Source organism: Marmota marmota, unplaced genomic scaffold (assembly GCF_001458135.2).
Source record: "Marmota marmota marmota unplaced genomic scaffold, marMar, whole genome shotgun sequence".
NCBI classification, from domain to species: domain Eukaryota; kingdom Metazoa; phylum Chordata; class Mammalia; order Rodentia; family Sciuridae; genus Marmota; species Marmota marmota.
The window spans coordinates 36,949,329-36,977,258 of NW_026000016.1; the positions used below are offsets into that span (position 1 = coordinate 36,949,329).

The following is a 27,930-nucleotide window of genomic DNA, read 5'->3' on the forward strand; positions in this document are numbered from 1 at the left end:
CCAGACACAAAGGGGGTTTATTCTTTTCCACACTTTTTACTGGTGCATTATGGTTGTACACAATGGTGGGACTTCTCGTTACATATTCGAACATGCACACAATATAGCAATATAATTTGGCCAATATCTTTCACCAGTATTTCCTCTTTCTCCCCCCGCCCCGCGGCTCCCTCTCGGAGATAAGTGCTCGGTGCCCTGTCTGGCTTCCCAGTCAGGCGGGCCCTCAGACTTCATAAACACAAGCAGAGCACACCCGGAAGCAAAATAAAGGCAAGGGCTCACAGTTACTTAGTTTAAACAGGTACCTCTATCTTTAGTCCGCTTCCGCCCCTCCCCTTTCCTAGAAGATGGGCGGGGCGGCTCCTGCCCGACCGGAAGTGGCGGCGGCTGAAGGCAGCCCCCACTTCCGCCATTCTGTGGGGCTGCCTTGCCATTGGTTCTTACGCGAGGAGCGCCTGCGGACTGGATGACATCACCAGAAAAGGGAGAAGCGGGCGGGGCTTGGATGGGTGCGCGTGCGCAACAGGTTGTTTTCGCCGGCCTAAAGAGTAGCGGGTTGCGAGGGTCCTCCGCGCACTGGCGGGACTTCCAGTGTTGTGGCGGGTAGCGGAGAACTAGCCACCTTCCTGGCCGCGGGCAGGAAACCGGAAGGGGTCCCTGAGCCCGCGAACCTGAAGCGGAAGTGGAAGTGTAACGTTTGTGAGGGAGACAGCTACCTCACTTAAGTCTCAGTAGTCTCAGATGTGTGGTATGTGGGTGGGAGCCCATCTTCCCAGAGTGCTTGGATTACTGCCAAAAAGGGAAGGCAGGGTCAGCAAAAGTTAAAACAACCCTCGTGCAGTTCAAGCCAATTCCATTTATTTATTTATTTATTTAAATTTACCATTTTCTTTTTTAAAATTTTTATTTATTTTTTTACAGGAGCTCTATTATTATTATTATTATTATTATTATTATTATTATTAGCATTACAATTCTTAGTATTTTTATGTCACAGGATGAGGTGGTTGTTACACATTCTAGTGTAATCAGTTGTTCTTGTGAAGAAAAGGGGAAATTAGCAGCAAAACAGTACATTTGGAATCCAGAGCTCTGTCCCCAAAGGGCAGTTTTGGGTGAAATGTGTTGGAGTTTTGCCAGACTCTCTTTGCCTTTTCTTAGACTAGAGCTCCTTAACTTTAGATTCAGAGAATGTAATTGGTAATAGGTACAATTTAGAATAGAAGTCAGAGATAATAGGAATCAAGCTAGAAGGTTTGAAAGACAAATTAGGGACCAAGGGATATTGGGTAGAATTGGTGATCCCATCTTGTCTGCCTTGGCTGAGTCTTCCAAAATAGAGGGAAGGACAAATAACTTTTGGAAAAATCTGTGAGACTTAATGGGAAGGCCCTTGGTAGGTTTCCTGTGTGTGACTGGCTGGTGTTAATAATTCCCTGCTACCACTTTGTTTCCAGGCTCTTCCTCAAGTGTCTGGAGCTGAGATGCGACCCAGGAAGGGAACTGTGGCTAGCTAAGGAGTCAAAGCTTGATGTTACTTCCAGATCTCATGTCAACACTGAGCCCTCAATTACTGGTGGCAGTTGCTCAGCAGACCCTGGGCATGGGAAAGAAAAAGGGTCCACCTCGAGCCATCTGCCTTCACCTGGCTGGAGAAGTGCTGGCTGTGTCCCGGGGGCTGAAACCTGCTGTGCTGTATGATTGCAACGGTGCAGGAGCATTGGCACTCCAGAACTATCTGGAGGAGCTGCAAGGGCTGGGCTTTCTGACTCTGGGACTTCACATTCTTGAAATTGGAGAAAATAACCTCATTGTCAGCCCTGCACATGTATGTCAGCACTTGGAACAGGTATTGCTTGGTACCATAGCCCTCGTGGATGTTTCCAGCTTCCAACCTCACCCTTCTATCTGTTCCCTGGACCAGCTTAAGGATTTGAAGGACATCATGACTGAGATCATCACACATTTGAAGGGGCTGCAGAGGGATCTATCCTTAGGAGTCTCCCACAGCATGCTCCATTCCTCAGACTGGAATCTTTGTACTCTATTTGGGATCCTCCTGGGCTATCCTGTCTCTTATACTTTTCACCTGAACCAGGGAGATGACAACTGCTTAGCCTTGACCCCACTACGGGTGTTCAGTGCTCGGATCTCATGGCTGCTAGGTCAAACCTCAGTCCTGCTCTATTCCTTTAGTGTCCCAGAAATCTTGTTCCCAGCCCTGAGGGACACTCTAAATGTCTGGGAGAAGAACCTCAGAGCCCAATTTAGGACTCAGAATGACTTTGCTGACCTCAGCATCTCCTCTGAGATAGTCACACTGCCGGCTGTGGCCCTCTGACTTTAATTTTTGTCCTCCTATGTAGAAGGCATTCAGTAAGTGCTCATCTCTGGGTTGGGGGTATCAAATAGTGATCATTTAAAGTGCTGGTTTTAAGTGCCTGGGGACCCTAGGGAAGAATGCTGTATTCAGCTGGCCACATCATGAATGGGAATAGGTAGTGGCGGTGGTGATGCTAGCATTAGAAATACATATTGGCCATTTCTATACTAGGAGGTCCTTAGTTAACAGAGGTGTCTGTTCATTTTTCACTGGATAAGAGTTAGAAGGAAAGAGACAGAAGGGGAAAAGAATGGTTGTAGAGGACAAGCAATATACCCGTGTGTGGTATCCTACCCTGTGTAGATAGTGTCTTTAGAAAAGGAAGACTGGGTCCTTTCTATATGTTTCTGTACCTCCAACTGAATTGGTCTAAGGGGAGTAGACCAGGATGCTTAAGTGCCACACTTGTAATATGTTATTTAGGAATAAACTGAAGATTCCAGGGAACAGTCTGGTGAGGTAAAGTTTATTTATTTAGGCTAAAAAAATTGAAGTCAGAAATCCCAATTCAGTTGGAGGGTAAACCCAAGCTGTAAAGTACCCAAACCTTCTGCGTTTTTCATTGAGTTGTTTGCTGCTGATTTTTACTCCAGGCAGCTGTCACAAGTTATTCAGATTCTCAGGTTATCTTTGTTGGCCAGGAATACTGCCAGTGCTATAGCAATCACCACTGTCAGGATGGGGAGCCACTGACCACATTGCTTCTGTGTGGAGGGAAGGGAGACAGAAGAAAGCAGCCATAAGTCACTTAGAGAAAATATGGGCAAAAGCACCCCTTCCTGTTCTAGCCCAATGGAAGACCGTGGGTTGGTGCTAGAAAAAGCTTTTTACTTCACTGTCTCACTTTCTGTCACCTCTCTTGGGATAAAACCACTTTACTAGTGGTCCCTGTCCCAGGGACCATGTCTAGTAGGGGCCAAACATTTAAATGCTGATGTGAAAAATTCAGGGTGGAAAATAATTCAGCAAAATAATATTATTCTCTTTGTATGCCTTAGTACCTTTGTTGTCCTTCCCTGTCCTTGTCATCATGCTGGCAATAGACTAAAAGAACATCCTTTCATACTTGAGTTAATGCAGCTTGAGAATCCCTTACCTGAAATACTTAGGACCAGAAGTGTTTCAAATTTTGGAGGTTTTCAGATTTAGTAATATTTGCCTAGACTTTACCAGTTGAGCAGATCTCATGAAAAAAAAAATCTGAAACACCAAATACTCTAAAATCTGAAACTTTTTGAATATCATGTCAATGCTCAAAAAGTTTTGTATTCAGAGAATTTCTAATTTTGAACATTCAGCTTAAAAATGCTCAGCCTATAGCAAATCTTTCCCTCAGGCCTTAAGAGTTCCACAGAAATTGGACTTGGATACATGAATCAGTGTTTCATGACTGCTGTACTTTCAGCATGGACTAAATCAAGCAGAATAGGCAGAGTATTCAGAGCATTTCTGATTTTGAACATTCAGCTTAGGGATGCTCAGCCTATAGCAAATCTTCCCCTCAGCCCTCAAGAATTCCATGGAATTGGACTTATGTACATGAGTCAGTGTTTCTTTCATGACTGCTGTACTTTCAGCATGGACAAAATCAAGCAGAATAGACAGGATGACTAGATATTGACATGGGCTGGCAAATTTTATCTGTAAGACTTGGCTAAAAAAGAAATCATCCCACCACCATTTGTACAGGAGGATGGACCCTCTTACTCTGGGAGGTGGCTGCTGGTTGTGGTTCAGCTCTTCTCGACAGTGCTGCAGCTTACGCATGCAGGAGAGGTACTCGTCACTGAGGTTGTCTAACTCCGAATGCAGTTCTCTGCACTGGGGAGAATATCATCGGAGTCATCATCATCAATTCTATCTTGAGACAGAACCCAGGAAGGGGAGACTGACCTGAGTAAGGTACTCCTTCATTCATTTTGAATGAACTATTCTCCCTTCCCAACCTTCCTCAGAATTTTTAGTTTGTACTGTCTCACTTGTTTTTCTCTGGAATGTGTTGCTTTAAAAAAATTGATTGTACTGCATATATTACACTTTATATATTGTAAATAGTTTTATGTGACCAACCGTGTATGTACAAGTGCTTTGTAAATGGGGAGACCCAAAAATGAAATTCTTAAAGCACAAAAGACTTCAAAGTATTATAAGTTTCTTTTCTGGGAGCTGATTGCTAATGTGTGCTTTTAGGGATATATATGTATATCCATATGTACATATACATATATATATGTATGTATGTATGTATTTAGGAAAGCTTTTGCTATTGAAAAGATGCTGTGTAAGGCTTTAAGATATTCAGAGTGAGAAAAAGTTTGGGAAGTTAATATGTTTATCAAATGTGGGTTGAGGGTGTAGCATAGTAGTAGAGTGCTTGCCTACCATTTAAGAGGCCCTGGGTTTGATCTCTAGCATTACAACACACACACACACCCCAAAAATATGTTTATCAGATATGTTTTAGTTTGACTTTCTGAAAGGTAACTGTTTAAACCTTAAGTAGGGAATAAATAAGGAAAGAAAAATATTGACAGGTCAGTACAAAAGCAGACATTTTATATGGGCAATGGAAGACCTATGGACATCCAATCACAATTTAAACACAATTTAATCCCTGCTGTCTGGCTGTTCCTAGCAGTTTTCTGTGCCACACATAGATGAGCTCATGATCCTAGGTTAATGGCTCACCTCTTTTTCCTTGGCCTGGAATTGCAAAGTCGTCTTCTGCAGCTGGTCTCTGAGATCCCAGTCCTTCTCCTTCCCTGCACTCTCAGGCTTCACTTCATTGTGGGAGGGCTTTGCACTACACACAGGCAAAGCCTCATCTAAAAAAGCAGCCAGATTCTCAGTGATAGGCCCACACCTATGAGGAAGGATCCTGTCACTGAGTAAGACTCCTAGGAGTAGGGGAAGGGGAGGGAACAGGAAAGGCCTGACCTTTGGCTAGACTGAATGAAATGGAATTCTCTGGCTTAAAGAACTCCTGATGGAACCCTGCTTAGCCTGAATGACACCTGGAATTTGAGCCCCTTGAGAGCAAGATTGGCATCTTACTTTACTTTGTATCCCCAGACCTGTCTGATATTTTTTAGTGAATACCTATTAATTTAATTTTTTTGTTGTATGCCACATGTTTTAATTTGTGAGGCAGGTGTTTCTTTTCCCTTACATCCTCATTTCAAAGTCCTGAAAATGGCAGTCATATCCTAGAATTTATCTAATGTGGTTAAAGATGGGTTTTCAGCCACCTTGCAGTCTTTTTTTGTGTGGATACCAGGGATTGAACTCAGAGGCACTTGACCACTGAGCCGCATCCCCAGCCCTATTTTGTATTTTATTTAGAGATAGGGTCTCACTGAGTTGCTTCACCATTGCTGAGGCTGGCTTTGAACTCATGATCCTCCTGCCTCAGCCTCCCAAGCTGCTGGGATTACACGCATGCGCCACCTGCTCCGCACCTTGCAGTCTTAGCTTTGGCTGAAAAGAGCACTGGACTAGAAGTCAGAATTTCTTGATTATCTTAGCTCCGTCCTTGATTTGTGTGACCAGGGGCCTTTATTTTCTTATTCATCCTCTGTGGGCATAATGGTTTCTGCCTTTCATGTTATACCCAGTGATTATGAGGAGAAAACAAAAAGCTATGTGTTATGGATAAGTGAGGAGCTATTATTCCCATGTATACATGATGAATTCTTTTCAGGAAGCTTGATCAGCAGACTAGTGCGAGATGACTCTTGCATGCTACGTGATTTGGGGCTGGGGAGTTGGATGTGATTTGGAAAATTAAGTGTGTAAGAATTGACATGAAATCCTGAGTTCAAAATCAATTTATTAAAATCTTCAACATAGACATGTTTTCAGAGAAAGTAGAAATTATTTTTCACAGCGTGTATACCTCTCCGGAGAGGAGGCTAACTAGTTAAAGTGTCCTCAGGGCCAGTGATCAGTCCTTAAAAGACTCCCTTCTATTCCTGACTCAACAGACTCCCAGAACTGAGTGGGACTCCAAGAGATCATATAGTCCATCCCCCTGCCTCTAGCAGGCAAGGAAAGAGCAATATCTTAGAATTTGTGGTAGTAAATTTGCTGACCTTTCTTTAAGAGTTTCTCCTGTTCTTGAAGCTGTAAGGATTGATTCTGAAGCAGACCTGTTGGAAAACACAAGAAACTTGTCTGTGCTACTGCAAAGAGCCTCTTTACAGACCTTTGCTTAGAACCTAGTTAATAATATGCCTTTCTGTTATGAATTGAATTCTGTGCTCCCAAATTTATATGTTGAAATCCTAACCCCCAGTACCTCGGAATGTAACCATCCTTGGAGATAGAGTACAGGTAAAAATAAGATCAGTAAGGTAGGCAAAGTAACTGATCGAGTAACTGATGTTGTAAAAAGAGGAAATTTGGACAAAAGGAAGCTTATGGTCATCTTCAAGCCAAAGAAAGAGGCCTGGAATAGATCTTTCCAACACATCCCTCAGAAGGAACCAACTCTACTGACTCTTGATTTTGGATGTCTAGCTTCTGAACCGTGAGACAGTATTTTTCTTTAGTTTAGGTCACTCAGTCTGTGGTACTTTGTTACAATTTTATCATCCTTTTCTACTGTGTCTTTGTCTTCCAGGTCTCTGCTTAAATATTATCTCAGAATTAAAAGTCTCCCAGATGGCCCTACATACAAAAGTGACTATTTTCCCTTTAGCCTGCTCCCGCCTCTATAGCAGTTATTATAATTTGATGTACGTTCAATTTTTTCATGCACTGAACTACGCTTGTTTGTAGACCTTTTTTAGAATATAAGAGAAGGAACTGTAAGTTTTGTTTGTTATTGTATCCTCACATTTAGTATGGATCAATAAGTGGTTGATTTTTGGAACCATTCCTAGTGAGATTTAAGTGGCATATTCATATACATAATAAGTTAGACTACATAAGAAAAGAACTATACTAGAAAACCCAGTACTTTTAATAGTCCATAATTATGGTAGAAATGCAAGTGGTTGTCATTGGCATGGAAGGAGAAAAGTAGAAAAAAAGAGTAGAGCCTGACAATATGTGAAAAGCTATGTAAGTGACTCCACGGAACAAGAAGTAGGTATAGAATGTACAGAGATAGGAGGATATGCCAGAGACTGGGCCCCTAGATCTTCCTCTGAATGAGTGTTGTGGAGCAGGACCCCAAGGAACACCAAAAAGCTTTCTTGAGAATCCAGAAAGGAAACTTACTCTGCAACTGCTGTATTCTGGTCATCAGGGCAATTTTTTCTTCTTCTGACCTCTTTAGTTTATCTGAAAGTGAAACAGTACAAACCAAAAATAGAAGAACCCAGCTTAAAGAACAGAATACCTGAGTATGGAAAGGAATAATTCATGCTGACTTGTCTATGCATCTGATAAGTGTCAAATGGAATTTGCCCTGTCTTCTGATTGTCCTCAGTTCTGAAAAGGTAGACCAGGTACCCCATCAACAACCAGGGGTATGCATCAACAGTGTTGAGTTGGACTAAGGACTCTCTTTATACATTATCTGGTCCTTTTAGCAGACACGGGCTAACTTGGAGACCTTCATTCTGCCTTGTATTTGAACTGACCTTTCCTTTTCAAATTAGGAATGTGGTTCTGACACTTGTGACTAATATAGGAATGGCTGTCATTTGGCCCAGAGGATGGGCTGGAGAGAAAAGAGCTCATGCAATAAGATCCTCTATTGTAGTAAAATGAATTTCCATCTTGGATGATTAAAGTAGTCCTGCCTTTCCCTCAAGGTAAAATGAAATCATAAGGCCAAGCAAACAAATGAAGGCTGAGGCTTTTTCTCCTCGCAGCTTCCTTTCTCTAAGCTCACTCAGCCATGGTTCCTGTGTTCCTGAGGCCTCTAAGAATAGAGTACCTTGAAGGTCCTGGGTATCTGAGTTGCACAGATCTCTGTCCCCTTGCAGGCGTTCAATCTTGGCCTGCAGTTCCTGGTGCTCATTCTCCAGAAGTCGCAGGGCTTGGTTCATCTGTGAGTCTCTACTATCTGCTCCCTGAAAGGAGGAGGGAAGGGCCAATATAGAAGCAGGTCCCATGGAAGAGGAAAATTACTGAAAATTATAGAATTTTAGAGGTAGAGGAGTATTAGTGCTGGGAGCCATTAGCCAAGTAGGTATGACAATTTCCTTGCCAGCGTACCCCATGTTGCTGACATTTTGCAGTGACATTGAATGTAGTTGACCTTGCTCAAGGACCAGGGCGGATTAGGGTGTTCCCGGTTTAACATAATCGGGTTTAGGGCGTTCCCAGTTTAGGTTCCAGGTTTAAGGTTTAAGATTATTCCTGCTGGGAATAGGGCGTATCCTGCTGCCTAAGTTCCCCTTGAGTTCTCACGGGATTCAGACAGTATATTTTGGGAGACAGAAGCCCAGTGAAGGTGAATTTGGGAGAGAACGTGGATTTGGGCAGAGAACGTGGATTTCCCCAGAACGTGATTGTAGACGGCTGGTGTGAGTTCGGGAATAAAGAGTTGCTGTTTGAATCTGCAAGCTGTGTGGTGGCTCGTGATTTGTGCCCAGCCAGACTGCGGCATATTAGGGTAATGGAAAAACATGGAAGTGTGTGTGAGCCACATCCCCAGCCCTATTTTGCATTGTATTTAGAGACAGGATCTCACTGAGTTGCTTAGCACCTCCCATTGCTGAGGCTGTCTTTGAACTCGCCATCCTCCTGCCTCAGCCTCCTGAGCTATTGGGATTAAAGGCATGCCCCACTGTGCCCGGCTATTCCTCACATTTTTAACAGTGCATTAGACTTCTGGTATTCACAAGGAACATATCTTAACACTTTGATAAATCTCAAAATTAAGTCATAGCAAGTCATATCTTTTCTAGATATTTTCACTTTCTTTTTACTTACCATTCTAGCCCTATCAAGTTTGTTTGTTTTGAGGATGGTAGAACAATTTTTTTTTTCATGAAGAATTAGGTTTAAGAAACTCAAACATCTTCTTAAGAATTGCCTTGTAGTTGACAGGAAGATAAGAACAACAGAGGTTGAGATGTGCATTTGGATAGTGTTATTCCAGTTGAGCACTTAGTTCATTTGCATGAATAGTGTAGGTATTCTTACTAAACTCAAAACTATCTCAGAACTCAAACAGGGAGTCTGGTACTAAGTGGGTAGTGACTGAGGAACTGAAAGCTAGATGCTCTGAGCTGCCCTTGGAGTCCCCAAGCTGGGAGCAACTTTTCTCACTACTACCCCCCTCCACCTTCCTGCTCTTCTTACCCCCAGTGCCTGTACCTGTAGTTTAGACTGAAGCACATGAAGTTGGCTCTCCAGCTCTCTGTGTTGGGTCCCGAGGGCCCTCCAGTCCTCTTTTAGAGACTCATATTGGTTCCTCCACTCTTCACATTTCTGCTCTGCCAGAGCCAGGGACCGCTGAGGGAGATCAGAGAGGAGGGGGTTTCAGTAGAAGCCTCCCGCACCAAGGCAACAGCTTGGTGGAAAGGTTGCAAAAGCACATTGTACCCCCTCAATTGTGTATTGTAGATTAATAAATTCTAGGTGTATTTATGAGGAGAAGGTTCCAGGAATTTGTGTAGCTGGACCCCTTGCTTCGTAGAGCTTCCCCCCGGATTCCTAGTCCTAAGAACTGTGCAGCATCCCCACCTGTGTGCTCTGCAGTTGCTGCTCTGCACTCATTTTCTCTTCCAGCACTTTTTGTAGTGATTCTTTGGCCTTCTGCTCATAGCTGTTTTTCTGGTCTTCCATCTCCATTAGCACCTTTTTCATTCCCCAAGGGGAGTATTTCTGTAAATTTGATGAAGTTCAACAGTTATACATTGAGCTTCTATGTGCCAAATACTGAACTGGGATACAGAAATGAAAATTTGGTCTTTCCCTTAAGGTGGAGACACTAGTGATTTGGTTGGAGCTGAGCACAGAGTCAACTCAGGTGATCTGAGAGGTGAGTGCCATAGGATTTCTGTACATTGTACCCTAGGCCTTGTGTAGACTTTTGGAAACCAGCATGTCCAAACAGAACTCCTATCTCTTTCTTTTTTTTTTTTAAATATCTTTTAGTTGTTGATAGACGTTTATTTTATTTATTTATAGGCAGTGGTGAGAATCGAACCCTGTGCCTCACACATGCCAGGCAAGTATACTACTGCTGAGCCACAGCCCTAGGCCTAACTTTTATTTCTTTACCAGCTCTTTTCTCCTGAGTTTCCTAGCTCAGTGATCAACATCATTACCTACCCACTCTCCCAAACTTTAAACCAGGGAGTCCTCTTTAATTTTTCTCTTTCTGCCAGGAATTATTTGGTCTTTGAGCCTTGTCAAGTCATCTTCCTGAACAGTTCATACCTGTCTCCTCTATATTCCTACTGTTAACTTTCATAATTCAGATTCTAATAATTCTATTAAATGGGTTAATGCAATACTTTCCCTATCTCCAAGTCTTGCCCTTCTTCAGAACTTTTTTAGTGGATTCTTTTTAATACATAAGTCTGATCATGGTACTTGTTGTGTAAATCTCTTAGTGGATCCTTGATGTCCTAATGATCAGGTCCAAACTCCTTGACTTGCATACTTCCAATCCAGACTTTCCCTCCGTGCTATCACTGCCCAAAGGAAACTGCTTACAGATCTCCTGAGCATTGCTTTTTTGGCCTTTGCCATTTCCCAGATAGGTTCTTTTGGCTGGAGCCTCCTTACCCATCTTTTTTTCCTGGGTAAACTCACTCACACTCAAGATTTAGTCCAAGTATCATCAGTTCTGATGATAAATCTTCACTAACCATGCACCATTCTCCAACTCCAGGTAGCTTTTCTTAATGTTTACATAGTATTCTCTGTATGCCTTCATTATTTCAATCCATCAATTCATCTTTCTTCCTTACTGGATTGTAAATTCCTTAAAAGCAAGGTACATGTTACTATTTCTTTAAAAAAATCTTTATGGCTTCTGATCTGAGAAATCCAGAGTAGACTCAATTAATGCTTTTAAAATTAGTGAATTTAGATATTGAAATTATTCCTGGCTTCAAGATCAAAAACAAGGCATAAGAACAGGGGCTGGGGTTATGGCTCAGTGGTAGAGCGCTTGCCAAAAACGTGCAAGGCACTGGGTTTGATCCTCAGCACCACGTATAAATAAATAAGATTAAATGTATTGTGTCCATCTACAACTAAAAATATATTAAAAAAGACATAGGGACAGATTTGTAAATTCACTGGAGGTGAGTTCCCTTCGTCTCTGTGTGCTATGATTTGGTGGAAGACAGGCAGCTTTCATTGTCAATTCTGGACTACTCATGGGAGAAACAGAAGTCCAGATAATGAAAATTTAGGGATCAATATGAATCATTTCCATTTACCTTTGGAAATGTCTGAAAATTTGGGCTTATATATGAATAGGTCTTATATCTTTGGAATTTTTATTTAAAATAGGTCTTAATATTTTTGGAATTTTTGTTTCATATATGGGGGATGTTCCAGTTATTGGTCTTATCATACTGGTGACTGGCTAGCTTCAACCCCATAGAAAATGAATAGGCTGGCATTCTGGGTTATATGTCAAGACTCTTGGGAGCTTGATTGGCATTATTTAGTTTAGAAGAACCTAACAAAGCAGGCCAGATTGAAGAAAACAAAATTTGTGGACCAGAAAACCTATGGACTATATAAACTCTATTCTGGAAGACCCCAACTATACAGCCAAGACTATCTTATCAAATTCTAAATCAGGCCAAATTGGGCTGGGGTTGTAGATCAGTGGTATATATTTGCCTAGCCTGTATGAGGTACTGGGTTCAAACCTTAGCACCAAATAAATAAATAAACAAAGACATTGTGCCCATTCACAACTAAAAATATTTTTTAAAAAGGGATTAGGCCAAATCAAGAGATTGCTGAAACTGGATAATAATGTCACAGAAAAGCCAAGAGTCACATTCTTACTTTCTTTTTTTTTTTTTTTTAAATTTTAATATTTATTTTTTAGTTATCGGTGGATACAACATCTTCGTTTTGTATGTGGTGCTGAAGATCGAACCCGGGCCGCACGCATGCCAGGCGAGCGCGCTACCGCTTGAGCCACATCCCCAGCCCACATTCTTACTTTCTTGCAGAGGTTATTACTAGAAGAAAGTTGGTCCTGGAATGAAAATAATTTTATGAAACTTCTTTATAACATGCAACTCATCTGTTCAAAGATTGGGACCTGAGAAGGTTAGCTGGGGTGTTGTGATTTTTTTTTTTTACTAAGCCTCTCCCTACAGTTTTAGGTATTTTCAAGGTTCCTCTGGAGCTAACAATAGAGCTAACAATAGCTAACAATAGAGCTGGTATTCCTTTACAGGATGTAAAAGGAAAGATACTGGGAGAAAGGTGCAGATAGTGATATGGCAAATTGTTACCAAATATGGTACTAACGTGAAAATGGTCAAGACAGAACTGTGTAAAAATAGGTATGTTAATCGCTATTTGGTAACATTTCTGGAAAACAGGATTGAGGTTCAAGCATTCTTCTCAAAAAAAAAAAAAGCATTCTTCTCATTTAATTCTAGATTCATGAGCTGGAAGTATCATTCAGAATGCTTACCTGGGTACAGGTATAGAGTTGGTTTTCCAAGGACCTTAGTTTGCCCTTCAGTTTGTCCTCATTAAGCTGTCCCTGAAGCAAATGGGAAGAGGAGTTAATAAACTTGGGCCAAAATATAGTCTGCAAAGAGATTAACTCAATATTTCTAGCCCACTGCTCAACACATAGTCAGTACTCAAACATTTATGGAACTGAGTTCTTTCAAGAGGTTTGGGAGGAGCACAGATGACAAAGGAATGGGGTAGAAAAGGATCTTCTTTGGGAGGCTAAGGCAAGAGGATTGAAAGTTGGAGGTTAGCCTCAGGAACTCAGTGAAATCCTGTCTCAAAATAAAAAATAAAAAAGTCTAGAGATGTAGCTAAGTGATAGACCCTGGATTCAATCTCCAATATGGAAATAAATTTTAAAATAAAAATAAAAAGAAGAAGGAGAAGTAAAAGATCTTCTTCTCTTTCTCTGGGGTAGGACAGGATGCATCAAACTGGTTCCCCAAATCCTCTTTTACCTTGAGGTTCACCATCAAATGGTCTTAGGGTATTTTGTAGGGGGCCACTGGAGGGAATGTTTCTAAGCTGTCCTTCCTTTCTTGCATTACCTCCCTCCTCACCTCATCTCAGTCTTGTACCTGGACTTTTCTCATAAAGTATAGGCCAGTAAGGCTAGAGGAGGAATTTTTATTCTTTTCCTTATTCCCCCAAATTTATATGTTTAAGTTCTAACCCTCAGTACCTCAGAAGGTGACCATATTTGCAGACAGAATCTTTGAAGAAGTAATCAAATTAAAATGAGGTCATTAGTTGGGCCCTAATCCAACATGACTGGTATCTTTATAAAAAGAGATCAGGACACCAAGATATACCAAGGAAGAGAATGTGAAGACAGAGTGAAGATGGCCATCTGCAGCTGAGGAGAGAGGCCACAGTAGAAACAACTCTGGGGACACCTTGATCTCAGACAAGTCTCCAGAACTGCAAGAAAATGAATTTCTGTTGTTGAAACCACCCAGGCTGTAGTATTTTGTTATGGCATCCTTGAAATACAATCATTCGTTAGTGTCCACTGGGGATTGGTTTCATGTTTCCTCCTCCCTCTGGGATGCCAAAATCCATGGATAGTCAAGTCCCTTATGTAAAATGGTGTAATATTTTCATATAACTTGTGCAATCCTCCCATATACTTAAAATCATCTCTAGATTGCTTATAATGTAAAAGCTATGTAAATAGTTATTACTGCTGTATTGTTTAGGGAATACTGACAAGAAAGACAAGAAAAAGTTTCTGGATTTTTTTTTCCAATTAGTTTTGATCTGAGGTCAGTTGAATCTGAGGACGTGGAAGCTGCAAATAGGTAGGGCTGGCTGTACTAATGCACTCTCTATAGCATACACGTACACACATACCTATGACTCAGAATGAGAGATTCTTTAAGAAAGCAAGAAATGGAGGGAGAGATATTAAAACAGGATGGGGGCAGGGCAAGGTACGAATACTTCCCAGAAAGTCACATTCTATTTCTTGACAAGCTGGGTCAATCTTATGGCATTTATTTATATATTTGTTTATTTACTTATTTCCCTCTCCCTGTCCCTGTCTATGTCCCTCTGCCTCTGCCTCTGTCTCTCCATCTCCTTCTCTGTCTCTCTTTCTTTTTGGTGGTGATAGAAATTGAACCTAGGGCCTTCTGCATACTAGGCATCTAATGGCACTTTGGACATTCCAAGGGGGATTCTGATCTCAAGGCTGGGAGTGGAAAAAAGTGGGCAGAAAGGGCCATTCTGTTTTTCAGTTTGTTAGCATTTTAGCAGAGTAGTTAATGATTTCCTTGTTGCTTTGTAGGCTTGTGACTTTTTTTCCAGGTTGCAGTTTTGTTCTTCTAGACTTGAGTTTTATTTCAGGTATATCTGTCCAGTGGGGTGGGGAGTACCATCAGTGATGGCAAGTTTTCCGGAGAAAGGATCATGGGCCTCTTCAGAAATAACTGGTTTCCATATTCTTTTTCTAATTTTTTCCATCCATGCCCTGGGGGACACTTGGGGGGTCTTCAAATTCCACTTCTCTTCAGGTCTGGGATGCTGTGGTCCATTTCAATTAGACAGCTTGGATGTTTCTCTGGAAACCTCATAGTGTTTTCAGTTTATAATGGTCTAGGGCCCAAGACAGGATCTCTGTTATGAGGTCTGCCACCCTGGATGAGTGTCAGGGTGCGTTGGGGGAGGCAGGAAGTGGTATCTCACAGCTCCTGTTTTGATCTTGTTTGGCTGATTCTTCTAACCATTGGGGCCAGGGGGTGCCCCCACCCTTTCTCCTTCCTGTGTTACTCAGCTGGGCCTTGCAAAAGCAAAAAACATTGCCAAAAATAATTTTTTAAAGTGCCTCCTGCTATTAATGTTTTTCCCAATGTCTCATGAGAGAGAGAGCCAAGAGTTAGGGATTTGGCATCTACAATAACCACAGGGCTTTGGGACAGATAAAAGAGATGGATGAACACTTCTACTCTTTGGGTCTTGGAGTAACTGGTAAAATAGCCTCATTCCCCAAAGTGGCCTGTGCATTGAAAATCCACAGGCCCTGAAATCAACTGTCTGCATACCCTACTCCCCTGTTTAAGATCTTCTAACTCTGTGCATTTTTATTGCGTACATTCTTACTCTGTAGAATGTCACCAAAACCTCTAAGTTTAAGGATTACCTTGCCATAGTTTGGAAAGAAAACAGGCCCAAGGCAGTATTCCTAAAATTTCCAGTCTCCTTTTTGGGTAGTTCCTTTCTCCCTGTTCCACAGTATGGCTTTAAATCAATATTTCGTCTCTTCCAACTGTTTTTGCATTTTAGCCCAACACCAAATTACTTTTCCATTCATGTTGCAATACAAAACAATTCATGAGAGCCCCTTCAGTGGGGATGAAGGGCCACCCAAGTCCAGGGCTTGACCAAAATCTCTTGTCTACAACTCTGCCTTCCCAGACTCCCCAAGGCAGGCAGGAAAGTTGCAGCCAAGTTGTTGCAAATGGGCCATGTAAGTTTCTTGGTCTGAGCCCCAGTTCTCCTCACGCTGAAGCCCAGTATTACAGTATGTGGGAAGAAGCATTTCTTACAGGCCCATTGCTGACCTGGGCTCAGAGGGCATAGTTACCCGCCCCCCACCCCCCCACCCCCAGTAGAAAAGGGAGCAAGGTAGAGGCCATACACACCTGGTGCTGGTCTGAGGGCTTCTGCTTCTGCTTCTGCTTGGTTTTCCCCTGTCTCTGATCTGTTCCTCAGAAACAACACCACCTCACCACAGAAGTACCAGCCCACGGTTCATCTGTCTGCTTTAGCAGAGCTCGCTTGGGGCTTGTAGCCAATCCCCTACTGTGCTGTGTCATCTTAAGATCTTAAGATCTTGATTCCACTTTGTAGATGTCTTTCTTTTTCTTTTTTTTTTTCTTCTTCTTCTTTTTTTTTTGGTATTAGGGATTGAACCTGGGGTACTTAACCACATCCACAACGCTTTTATTTTTTATTTTGAGATGGAGTCTTGCTAAGTTGCTTAGGGATTTGCTAAGTTGCTTAGGACTTTGCTAAGTTTCTGGGACTGGCTTTGAACTGGTGATCTTCTTGCCTCAGCTTCCCGAGAGCTGGGATTACAGACAGGCATGTGCCACCACACTTGGCTAACCTTGCAGATCTTTTATTATATTTGTTTTATTTCTGATACTGGGGATTGAGCCCTGGGGCACTTTACCACTGAGTTACATGCCAGTTCTTTAATTTTTTTTTTTTTTTTTTGAGATTGGGTCTTGCTAAATGCTGAGGCTCTTGCTAAATTGATGAGACTAGCCTTGAACTTGTGATCCTCTTGCCTCAGCCTCCCACATTGCTAGAATTCCAGACATGCACCACTGCTCTGGGTTCCATTTTGCAGATCTTAAAATGCAAGAGTTCCCTGCTTTCATTTTTTTATATTGCCCAAAGTTGAACTTTCTCTACTGGCTGATCTGCTTCTGCTCTCAAGGTTTGGACCCAGCTCAGTGTTCTCAGCTACACTTCAGGACTGTGGTATCCCAAAAGCTCAGAATCAGCTTGGAGGTGGAGGCAGACAAAGGTGCTGATTCTTAGGGTCCTAATAGAGAATTTTCTGTGAGCTTCTCTGCATGTGAAGTTGGAGATTCAAATCACGGAGGCCAAATGGAAAAAAATAAAGTGTGTACTGGGCTGGATGTCAGAGTCCCAGTTCTGGACACATTCATCCAATTATTTTCCTCAAATACTAGACTGGTACTATCCTTTCACTGAAGTTGAAGCTGTCATGGGATGGTTAGAGAACTGAATTATCTTGTTTTTGGGAAAGCAAAAGCCTTCAACTGAACAGCCCAAGACTGTTTTTCTTAAAAACAGGAAGCTTCAGGCTTGGGGGTGGGGACGGAGAAGAGAAGGTGAAGATTGGGAGGGGTGGGAAGAAGGAAAGGAGAAAACCACAGCTAGAGGAACTTCTGCTCTTGGGCTGTAGCATGGAGAAGAAGTCCCCCCTCGGAGTCTATGTCAGAAATATTTCTTAATATATCTTCCCCATTACCATCAAACTTTCTCTAATTCAAACTCTTAAGTGTGACTTACCTGTGCTTTTACAAATCTCCATCCCCACCACCCACATCCAGAGCCAGGTCCTTGTCAGATAATCTGTTGAACACAGAACTTATCATTCACTTTCAATTCAGTTCCACAGATAGAGATGAAGTTCCTTCTAAGTTTTGGGTAGACTGTTCGGTGTAGGATTTTAAACCCAAATAAGATATAGTTACATTGCTACCCTGCTTCTTGCCTGTAACAGTATTTCTCAAACTAGTGGTAGTAGGCGTTTTCATAGATCTCTGAGATAACACACAGAGACATGCAGCCTGAATCTAGATATGTATATAGCTTTCCTTTAAAAAGGGGTCCGTACATAATATTGTTCAACAGTAATAATTCTAGAAACCTACTTAAAGTCCTTTCTTTGGTACTGCTCTGATATTATCCCTTCATTTTAGCCACACCCAATGCTCTGCCATTCCTTTATCTTTTTTAAAAAATATTTTTTTAGTTGTCGATGTACCTTTATTTTTTATATATTTATATGTGGTGCTGAGGATCAAACCTAGTGCCTCACACATGCTAGGCAAGTGCTCGGCCACTGAGCCACAACCCCAGCCCGTGATTCCTTATCTTTTGCACCCTTTTTCTTTCTGCTTTTTTCCCTATCTGCACTCTATTCTGTACTGGTGAACTCCTACTCATCCATTAGGACTCAGCCGAGCTATTCTTTTTGCTGTGTGGGAAATTTATTCTGATAGAATAATTATTTTTTCCTCTGTATCATGTTGTAAACACTGCTGTTGCAGCCTAGTCACACTATTTTGGAGTTACTTATTATGTTTGCCTCTTCCTGGCTAGACTCTGAGCTCCTTAAGAGCAAGGACTTGACTTCTTTTGTTCCTGAAACCCAGAGCCCAGCATAGAGTAGGAACTTATCAAATGTCTGTTGCACAAATGAGTGAGATGATCTTAATTTAGGTCAGCACTGGAAACCACCTGGCACGCACAGCTGTCTGCCCCAGGCTCCTATTCTGCAATGAAAATTATTTCCTTAGCAAGCAGGAGCTCTGGTCACAGACTCCCAAATCCTGGTTTGATGAGTGACATGAGGAGGAAGGGCTGAGCTTAGGAAGTATTTTGTATCACTGCAAACTTCTTAGCTATGTTCTACACCCTCCTGATATTTTCCTCTGTGGAGATGAAAGCCATCTTCCTGGTAGGGCGAGGTTCCCCGAGGCTTGTGAGGGCTCCTTTCTGCCTCACTGCCCATAGTGTTTTATACTCTTTATTATTCCCTCAATATACAGATTTCAGAATGAAGTCGGAGGACCATGGGAATCTTTGAGATCCTTTCAAGGGATGTGCAAGGGATCTTTTCCAATGAAATGTCTGTGTGAGTCTGAATATTTTCCATATACTTCAATCAAAAGAATGTATTCCAACAAATTGAATTTAGAAGCAAATAAGAAAATTTAGCTGTCTTTTGTTCAGCTAGACATTAAAAGGGTTTACAAAAGTGTAAAGCAATGCCACTCTTATTTTTTTGTTTTTGAAAACATGTTTTTTAAATAAAGAATCTGTAGTTTAAGTTAGCATGCAATGGTTTACTATTATTATTTTAAAATTAATATTTCTAAATATATTTCATTTTTTTGAGGTACTGGGGTTGAATTCAGAGATATTCTACCACTGAGGTACATTGCCAACCAAATTTTTTAAAATTTCCTATAGGGTCTTGCTAAGTTGCTGAAATTGGCCTGGAACTTGTGATCCTCCTGCCTCAGTCTCCCAAATCTCTGGGATTACAGGCATGTGCCATTGTGCCTGGCTATTTCTCATATCTTTGTATTGTTTATGCATTTGCCTCTCATAGAAAACAATGAGCTTTCTAAAAGCAGGAGCCTTGCCTAAAGAATCTTAGGATGTCCACTGCTAGTCCAGTCCTCACTAGGAAGAACATGATCTATGAATATCTGTAGAATGAATGGATTAAAATTAGAGGCCAGAACTTTAGTTCCAGTTCTGTTACTAACTAGCTGTGTGATTTTGGACAAATCACTTGGCCTCTCTGAGACCCAATTTCCTCATGGGAAAAATAAGATTAAGCTAGATCATCTCCAAGGTCCCATCCCATTCTGACATTCATGTCTATGCTGAGTAGTGGGTGCAGGCTGGCTTGAATGAATATTTGTGTGGATCCCCTATAAAAACCGTTTGATATTTACCATATTCAGTAATATAAGCTATACTGGGAACTTCCTTATGTTCTTCCTACAAATTAAAAAATGGACCTTCTTGCTATTTTTGGTCCCAAGTCTTCCCAGTGAATATAGCAGCATGACCTTCAGTTGAAGACCCATATCATTAATTACTGTGACCTGCTTGACTTCTAAGTCTGAATACTATATCCTCCATTTTCTGCCTTTTCTTAGTTTACTCCTGAACAGTGAGACCATTCCTTCTTTTGCAGGATGATTTGGAAAGAAAAATGAGATGGGCTCACGTAGATGCCCACATGAACTCTTTCAAAACAAGGATTTTTATTTCCTTACCTTCCAAGAGCTGTCGGAGGCCCGAATCAGGGTAGATAGCAGGTCTTGGAGAATCACCATTTTCTGCTTTAGGACCAATTCCCTTTGTAGGGCCTCCTGGGGTCGGGGGCAAAAATGCATGAAATAAGATTAACCAGGAGAGAGAGTAGTAGATGGAGAAGGTTAGCAGAGAGGTCACATGCCACTTACTTTGAGGTACTCAGAAAGTTGGATGATTTCCTAGAGAGAAAGAAAAAGAAAGTTCCTTGAAACCATGGATCATAGAACCAAAATCTGGGCTAGCTTGTGTGGAGCTAACGTCTTCTTCATTGGGTCTCACAGAGGCCCACTATGTCTATGCTAATTACTCCATTGCCATCCTCCACCCCTCTCAGTTTATCATGGAATACCAGAGTGTCAGAACTTAGACACCATCTGATTCAACCCCTTCAAGATGAGGATGTTCGTACCTTATCCAGAACTGCGACTCCATAACTGAAAAGAGAAGGGAAAAAAAAAAATGACAATGAACCAAAGAAGTAAGTCAGGAGGCAGTGGGTTGATTCCTTCTGGGCTCCCTTCCGAAGAGCCAATAGAGCAGGGAAGGGTCCCTTCTTCTTCTTTTTTTTTTTTTTTTGATACTGGGAATTCAACCCAAGAGCGCTTAACCACTGAGCCACACCCCCAGCCCTTTTTAAATTTTCATTTAGAGACAGGGTCTTGCTGAGTTGCTTAGGGCCTCCCTGAGTTGCTGAGGCTGGCTTTGAACTCACAATCCTCCTGCCTCAGCCTCCTAAGGTGTTGTGGCCCTTCTTTTTAAATTAAGGTAGACATGGATATTTGTTGTGTTCTTTCTTCACTTTACCTGGTGGAGGTATTCAAGTAAAGTTTAGAAGAGAAGAGAAAATGAAATTTGATGGGGGCCAGCATCTCTCTCTCTCTCTCTCTCTCTCTCCTATGTGCCACGTGACGATACAATGAGAAGGGCCAGGAATATGAAAGGGACTCACCTGGTTTGCTGACTGGCATCATTCTTAATTGTTGGCTGTGCCTCTTCTGTCTTTGTCTGAGTACCTGAGAGATGGAAGAGAAGGTGATTGAGAATCCACTGGGAGGAAGTGAAGGAAGTCAGGAGGGAAAAGGATTTTTCACTGCTGATGACCTGAACTGCTGTGGCAGAATTCTGTGTTCTGTCATTGAGTGAGGGAGCTTTGTCTTACCACGATGGTGTTTGTGAGGTTTCTTGATGGGAGAGTCTTGTGGTGGAAAGGCCCTTGCCTGTGAGGAGTGGTGGTCAGCCCCAACTCTCTGGACACTTGAGAGAGGGCGATGTGGGGTTGGAAAGACATTGGTGTTGGTCCCTTTCACCTGAAAAACAAGTAAAGGCTGCTGAAAACCACTTTTTAGAGCTTCTTAGGGAAAGATTCTCCAGATGAATGTAGAAAGAGGAACCAATGATCGTGTCTGTTGTAGACTGAAGGTGTCCTAAAATTCATGTTGAAATTCTATTTCCTAATGTGCTGGTATTAGGAGGTGGAGTCTTGGGGAGATAATTATGGATAGTAGCCTCTCTAGGAAAGGCAAATGGGGAGCTGGAATTGTCTCTAACCAATCATTGGTTTCAGCCATTTACAACAGCCAGTGTGGTGATGTGGAAAGAGAACTGGACTGAATGGGGAGGGAGACATGTGGGTTCAGATCCTGCCTTTTCTACATATCAGTCTCCTGTCTATATAGTGAGTTTCTAGAGATGGATTTCTTCCTGTGAGTCATAGCTGTGGAATTGCTGAGGTGTGAAGGGAAGGTAAAGTTGGGAGTTGAAGGAAGGAGTGCAGCAGTTGTAGTCACAATTTAGTCTGTTATTTTTGTATTTATTTTTCCTCAAAACTAAAAAAGTTGATATTGGTAGTAAAACACAAAAAGGACAAGATGCTGAGTGAGGTGGTTCACACATGTAGTCCCAGCTACTTGGGAGGCTGAGGTGGAGGGATCACTGAGCCTAAGAGTTTGAGACCAGCTTGGGCAACATAGCGAGATCCTGTCTCAAAAAGTACTCCTCAAAATGAAAACAAAACCAAGCAAACCACAGCAGTATTAAACAAAAAGAGCTAAGAAATATCACGTAACTAATTCAATCTCAATGAAACATTTAAAAATTGATAGGCGGAGGTAGAATTCTTTTTTTTTTTTTTTGGTGCTGGGGATTGAAACCAGAGCCATTAAGCCACATCCCCAGCCTTTTTTATTTTGAGACAGGGTCTTGATAAATTGCTGAGGGCCTCACTAAGTCACTGAGGCTGGTTTTGAACTTGCAATCCTCCTGCCTCAATCTCCCAAACTGCTGGGATTATAGGCATGTGTTGCTGCGCCTAGCCTTAGAGGTGGAATTCTATAGATAATTGTATTTTCTGTTCTTATATTTTTCTTCCCCCAAAGTATTCAGAAACCTTCTTACTTAGAAAAGGTAGTTGTTTCTCTTTGGCAACTGGGCTCTAGAATCATTTCTCTGAATAGCACCTCCGGTTGAGCATAACAAATCCACTATTAAGAAATCCCGACAGAGAACCTACTCTGGGCATGGCACCATGCCAGGCATTTCCAGGAAACACAGTGGACCTGTTCCTCCTATCAATGTGTGCACAACATGGGTAGGAAGACAGAGATGGTTTGATGGCTGAGGTAATCTCAACAGACCCTGATTTTTTGCCAGCACTGCTCTTTTCTGGGACAGAAGAATGGACTCTCTATGAGTTATGTAATCATAGAGGATTTATAACCTACCAGACCCACAGAGAGCAGAGGTGGCCTGGAGAAGCTAGGGAAGGCTTCCTGGACTAGATGAGTGAGGCCTTAGTTTAGTGAATTTAGAAGACTTGTCATGTAACAAAAGAAAGAGATAAGTTGGGCAAAAGCCTCACAGAATAGAGGATAAATGTGTGGTGTGTGTGTGTGTGTGTGTGTTTTGGGAGAGGGTATCAAGAGGACGGGTGTGGGTATCTGGCATATAGTAGGCATTCAGGGAATATCTGATGAATAATGGGTGAATGAATGCTGTAAGGTAGCTGTAGAAAATATGTATAGATTCCACGTATGTGGAAGATAAGTACAGATTGCTGAAATTTGAACTGTTACTAGGTAATGGCTATGAAATTGTCTTAAAATTTATTTTCTCTCTCCTCAAAGGCAAATGTGAAACAAAAAAGAGCTAAATGTGAAACAAAAGCACTAAAACTAAAATATCTGAATGAGTAAGTGGCTAATGGAGACTTGACTTTATGACTAGAGAAGAAGGGATTTAGTTTAAATCCCACCCCTTGGTATGACCCCTACCCCCACAAAGCAGTGTGTCCCTGGACATGGCCCACCTGCTGTCCTGGAAAAGAGATCCTGTTAGCAGACGAGGCCTCCTTGAGGACAGCTGCCTGGCCTTTCTTCCTGGAGGGAACTTGCTCCCTGGCCCAGGGACGCTGAGCCTGGCCTTTCTCTTCCACTTCCAGGTTCCTCCTCCTGAAGAACTGCAGTTGTCGCGCTCTCTGGAGCTGCTCTCTGTGCTGAGTCCTTAGTGCCTTCCCCACCTGGCGGCAAGTAGTCACGTTGGGGCGACAGCGGCGACTTTCACGGGTCTCCTGCCGGCGCTCACACTTGGCCTCATAGCTCTCAGCCCACCGGGCCAAGGCAGGGGAGGGCCTGGGGTCTGGGCTGATCATGATGACCTCTGAAGCACCTGTTGTGCTTGGCTTCCAGTTCCTTGAATAGCTGCCTGGATCTGCCAAATGCCAAGAGGGAGGAGCCAGAAGATGGGCAGAAAAATGACTATCTTCCCAAATCAGGGGGCAGAAATAGCACAGGGCTCTATCCTGTGGATTGAAAACTGAGGATGAAGTGGTTTCACACTGGGAGTCAGGACTCCTGTGCTTAATCCTTAAGGAACTCATAAAAATCTAACAAAAGCAATTTCCTGCTTCTAGCCCGTGTCCCACCTCTGTAAAGTGCACTGCCCCCTTCTTCCTTGACTAAACATCTCACTATTCTCTAAGTCAGGGGAACTTTATAAACAATTGATAAAAATCATAATGAATTGGTAGCCTCTTGAATAGCAGGTGTGTTTATTTTCTAGACTTTTAGAAAAAATTAATTTCCCCTTCTTTCCTACTAATCTAAAAGGAAAGTGGGCATCTTGGCCTAAGTTGTTACTAAAATAGAATGATACTTCTCCTGACCTGGAGGGATAAAAATGCCCCCTCAGGAAGTGATCAGGCCTGTGACTGACACCCACTGCTCCCATCTTAGCCCTTAGTAACCAACTTGTGGGCCCAGACCTTGTGTGTTTTAGGAGGGAAGCCTACCCTAACTCCTCCATCATGACATCCTGATGTTGTTCTACTGGCGTCTACTACCCCGTGGCCGGGACTGGGCCCTGATTCTCAGGTGAAGATCAGGTCAAATCAGTATTGGCTGAGCATCTGCCACATGCCCAGTATCGACCCACTTCAGAGCCTCTGAATTAACATCTCTTGGAGATGAGAGTTACCACACTTTTTAGGGTCATCTCCCTTTCAGGGTTGTCTGTTGCCAAGTTTGCTTTCCTAAGCCCGGATGCAGGTTGTGACTTCTAAACCAGTAAGCACATGGATTATACCTCATAAAGCTCCTCTAAACAACAGAGAAATAAAACAAACATGCAAAAGCAGTAACCCAAAGTCCCCAGGGAACAAGAGGCCACCTTTGATATCCCTCCACATGGTCTTGCCTGCTGTCCACATAATACCCAAACCCTAATCCCCTCTTCCTTCCTGTGCCTCTCTATCCTACTCTCCTCTACCTACCTTCTGTAAATTTGTTTATTCTCCTAGAAATCGCTGGTAGCTTTGTTGAGTTGGGAGTGGAATTGGATGAGCTGGTTTCTGAGCATCAAAAATTCTGTGCCCTGCCCCCTCTGCTCCCTGGAGTCAGACCAGGCACTGATGAAGGAAGAGGTACTCCCCCTCACAGCTGCTGTCTCTTCTCTCCGACTCATGACTTCATTACCCACGGCCCTGGGAACATAGTTCCTGGGTGGGTCAGAGGAGAGTATCTCAGCTTCACCAGCCAGTAGGCATTTGCCAGCTCTGGCCCTTTGGGTTTATTTATAAGCCAAACAGACTCAACAGGTAGCAGCTTCTCTGCTCCTTTATTGGGACTTCACTGCCCATCCCGGCTCAGTCTGGAGTTCTGCAGGTTTTGTTTCTCTTTCTCTGATCACAGCACTCATTCCCAGGGGACATGGGTGGAGCATTATCACTCTCTGGAGGGGTATTATGTAGCCATGCTTTGGGTACTCTCAAATGCCTGACTTGAGGGCTGGAGGGGCACACTCTGGCCTTGGGCACTGCTGACCCTAAGAAGAATTGTGAGATTGTCAATATTTATCCCCTACATATCATCTTTGAATGGCTTTTTTCCTCCCTCCTACTCCTTGGGTGTCCCTAGACATCCCACCTGTTACTCTGTTTATTTAAAAACTTAGTAAAGGGAGCTGGGATTATAGCTCAGTGGTAGAGTGCTTGCCTAGCATGTATGAGGTACTGAGTTTGATCCTCAGCACCATATAAAAATAAAAAAATAAAATAAAGGTATTGTGTCCATCTACAACTGAGCAAAAAACAAAAAAATAAAAAAACCAAAGGATCAGAGAGGCCCATTTCATGTTAAGTTATAAATGGCACGGTGGAAGAGACTTGAAATTATGTGTACACAAATTCCATGTCCAGAACGTACACTTGTGGCATCCCGAAGTCATAGCCCCTGGTTATTCTGCCATCCATGGTGGAGGAGACTTTGCTCTGTGGTGTGACTCTGTGGACTCATGTCCTAGCTCCATTATTGTCTACCTCTGTGTATTTTTAGACAAGGTATTAAATGTCCCAAAGCCTCAGTCTCCTTATTTATAAAATGGGGTTAAAACCTATCTGGAAAGATTATAAGAATTAAATGGCAAAATGTACATCATGTACCTGGTATATGGCATACAATAAATGATAGGTTTCTATATTAATAAACATAGTTATTATTATCCTTATGTTGGTGTTGAATACTGAAGATTTGGTGCTGTAAGAGAGAGGTCCCAGGCTAAAGTACTCCCAGGGCTAAGAATGCTTGATCTCTTTCTCTAATTCCCCCAACCCTTTCTCTCACTGAAGAAACATATTGTTTTCCAGATGGAGGGGGTATGGCCCCAGCTTAAAATCACCTTTATTTCTCTAATCTTTGTTTGGGGTTGGGCTACAAGGAAAAAGGACTTCTCTGTGGTCCCAACATAACCACCATCTCAATTAGGCCAAACAGAATGGCAAAGAAGAGACGGGGGTGAGGAACTGGTATCCAGCTTACCTGCACTGCACTATTAAAATGTGGGGTGTGAGGTCCTTCTCTATTTGGCCTCAAGTTACCTTCAGCTTTGCCGTGGAGATAATTTATCCAGTGTTGAAAATTCCCCTACCTTTCGCCTATTAAGAGGAAAAGGCTGTTGGGGAGAAGATGGGCCTGAGATGAGGTCCCTCTGGTCACCTAGGCTATCTATAGGTCCACAGAACCATACCTGCTCCATTCTGCAACCTCAAGGCCAGATATTGGGATTTATTACTCAAGAGGGGAATTGAGGTAGAAATGGCCCCTTAGAGAAAGGAGGATTCCTATATCCCCAGGCCCCCACACCTGGTAGAATTTGGAGTGACCTAGGTGAGTGGAGATATATCTGACCATACTGATTTTCTTAAGAAGAAACCATGTGGGATGGCTGATGAACTGGAATGGGCTATAGACACAAAAGGAACTGATCCTTAAAGAGTTCAGAGAAAGGTCATAAGGCCACTGCTCAGGGTTTCTGGCAGCCTAACAGGGCCCAGTTGTAGTTAGGAAGAAGGGGTGGTGCTGGCCGGGGGAGGTTTTCCTCACTGCAATAGGGAGAAACCAGGGTGCTGCTGTGTACTTTATTGTGGCTTGTCATTGCCTTTCCAAGTTCCTGCTCTTCTTCCTGGCCATGTGTACAATAGAGACAATGGATAGCTACCTGCATGGGTCTGGACTTCCTCATCCAGAGCTCTCAATGTGAGCTGAGGGAGAGGGTCCTGTCCCCAAGTTACTGGAAAAGTAGCTTCATGTGAAAGGATCCCTGCTTTGAAGGGAACTATAAAAGGTCAGTTAATTCATGCTGCCGTCACAGTAACCTAAACTCCAAGCCATGTGTGACCTACTTCTAATCTAATGGATGGAGCAAGGGAGTCATGGGAGCTGTATCCCTGTGCCTGGCCGGGGCCTCAGGAATCCCATGCAAGATGCTTTCTTGGTTACCCCAACCCTCAATACTCTTAAACCACACCACCCACTCCTATGTTTCCCTCCCTTCTATTTTTCCAAACAAGCTTCGATGGTGGAGTGCCTTCTGCCCCACCCCAAAGTCAACGGTCCCAAACCTGACCCCAAAACTCCTTTTTTTTTGCAGTTACCTCTAGGTCCCAGGCTCCAGTATAAGCAGCTCAGGAAAACATTCCAGTTCTTGGACAGATCTTGGTTCTGGTCTCAGGTGGAGCATGGCAATGACTGGGTAAAGTGCAAGTTGTCAATCCATGTTTCTGGGCTCCCTTAGCATTTCCCTTCTTGGTACTGTCTTTCTTTTTGCACAGCAGCCTCACTGAAACAGGAAACAGACAAAGCCACAATGCTCGCAAACCCCAGTTCCTCTGCTCTCCTTGCAATCTGAGTGGGCCCCTGAGCCCTGGGGCCTCCAGGGCTGGGCTGAGGAGCTCCTCCCATCAGAGGGCACCCCAGCTACCCTTTCTCTTGCTACAGGATTGGTCTGAGCTCTTGGACAGTTTCAAGTCAAGATCTGTTTCCAGGATTAGA

The 27,930-nt window shown here is 42.8% G+C and overlaps 2 protein-coding genes across 9 annotated transcripts; one reads left to right on the forward strand and one right to left on the reverse strand.

The window, feature by feature from the left end:
* The first annotated feature begins 415 nt into the window (after positions 1-415).
* CUNH1orf74 (chromosome unknown C1orf74 homolog) lies at positions 416-4,517 on the forward strand. 4 transcript variants are annotated; one of them, XM_048809453.1, is made up of 2 exons: positions 416-526; positions 1,458-4,517. In XM_048809453.1, exon 2 carries the CDS (start codon positions 1,532-1,534, stop codon positions 2,339-2,341), a length of 810 nt encoding a protein of 269 aa, XP_048665410.1. In that variant the 5' UTR covers positions 416-526; positions 1,458-1,531; the 3' UTR covers positions 2,342-4,517. The 4 variants fall into 4 exon arrangements, with proteins under 4 accessions (XP_048665410.1, XP_015339181.1, XP_048665408.1 ...); XM_015483695.2 differs by lacking the exon at positions 416-526 and adding an exon at positions 533-748; XM_048809451.1 differs by lacking the exon at positions 416-526 and adding an exon at positions 533-699.
* On the reverse strand, positions 2,834-27,784 carry Traf3ip3 (TRAF3 interacting protein 3). 5 transcript variants are annotated; one of them, XM_048809446.1, is made up of 17 exons: positions 27,534-27,784; positions 24,876-25,426; positions 23,415-23,815; positions 21,270-21,417; positions 21,060-21,123; positions 20,520-20,544; positions 20,260-20,289; positions 20,071-20,166; positions 12,966-13,037; positions 10,028-10,168; positions 9,659-9,796; positions 8,271-8,406; positions 7,607-7,669; positions 6,475-6,531; positions 5,072-5,208; positions 4,091-4,204; positions 2,834-3,087 (listed from the first exon to the last, which is right to left on the reverse strand). In XM_048809446.1, exons 3-17 carry the CDS (start codon positions 23,754-23,756, stop codon positions 2,995-2,997), a joined length of 1,656 nt encoding a protein of 551 aa, XP_048665403.1. In that variant the 5' UTR covers positions 23,757-23,815; positions 24,876-25,426; positions 27,534-27,784; the 3' UTR covers positions 2,834-2,994. The 5 variants fall into 5 exon arrangements, with proteins under 5 accessions (XP_048665403.1, XP_048665402.1, XP_015339179.1 ...); XM_048809445.1 differs by lacking the exon at positions 24,876-25,426 and having other exon boundaries at positions 23,415-23,906; XM_015483693.2 differs by lacking the exon at positions 24,876-25,426 and having other exon boundaries at positions 27,534-27,783.
* Between the last annotated feature and the right edge of the window lie 146 nt (positions 27,785-27,930).

What these genes read in the sequence shown, in the direction of transcription:
- CUNH1orf74 (XM_048809453.1), top strand. Translation starts at nt 1,532, where the DNA reads ATGTTACTTCCAGATCTCATGTCAACACTGAGCCCTCAATTACTGGTG.
- Traf3ip3 (XM_048809445.1), bottom strand. Translation starts at nt 23,756, where the DNA reads ATGATCAGCCCAGACCCCAGGCCCTCCCCTGCCTTGGCCCGGTGGGCT. An exon ending in TGCTTCAGTCTAAACTACAG is followed by an intron (nt 8,407 to 9,658) that starts GTACAGGCACTG and finishes TCCTCCTTTCAG; the next exon opens with GGAGCAGATAGTAGAGACTC. An exon ending in TCCAGGCCAAGGAAAAAGAG is followed by an intron (nt 4,205 to 5,071) that starts GTGAGCCATTAA and finishes TATTCTCCCCAG; the next exon opens with TGCAGAGAACTGCATTCGGA.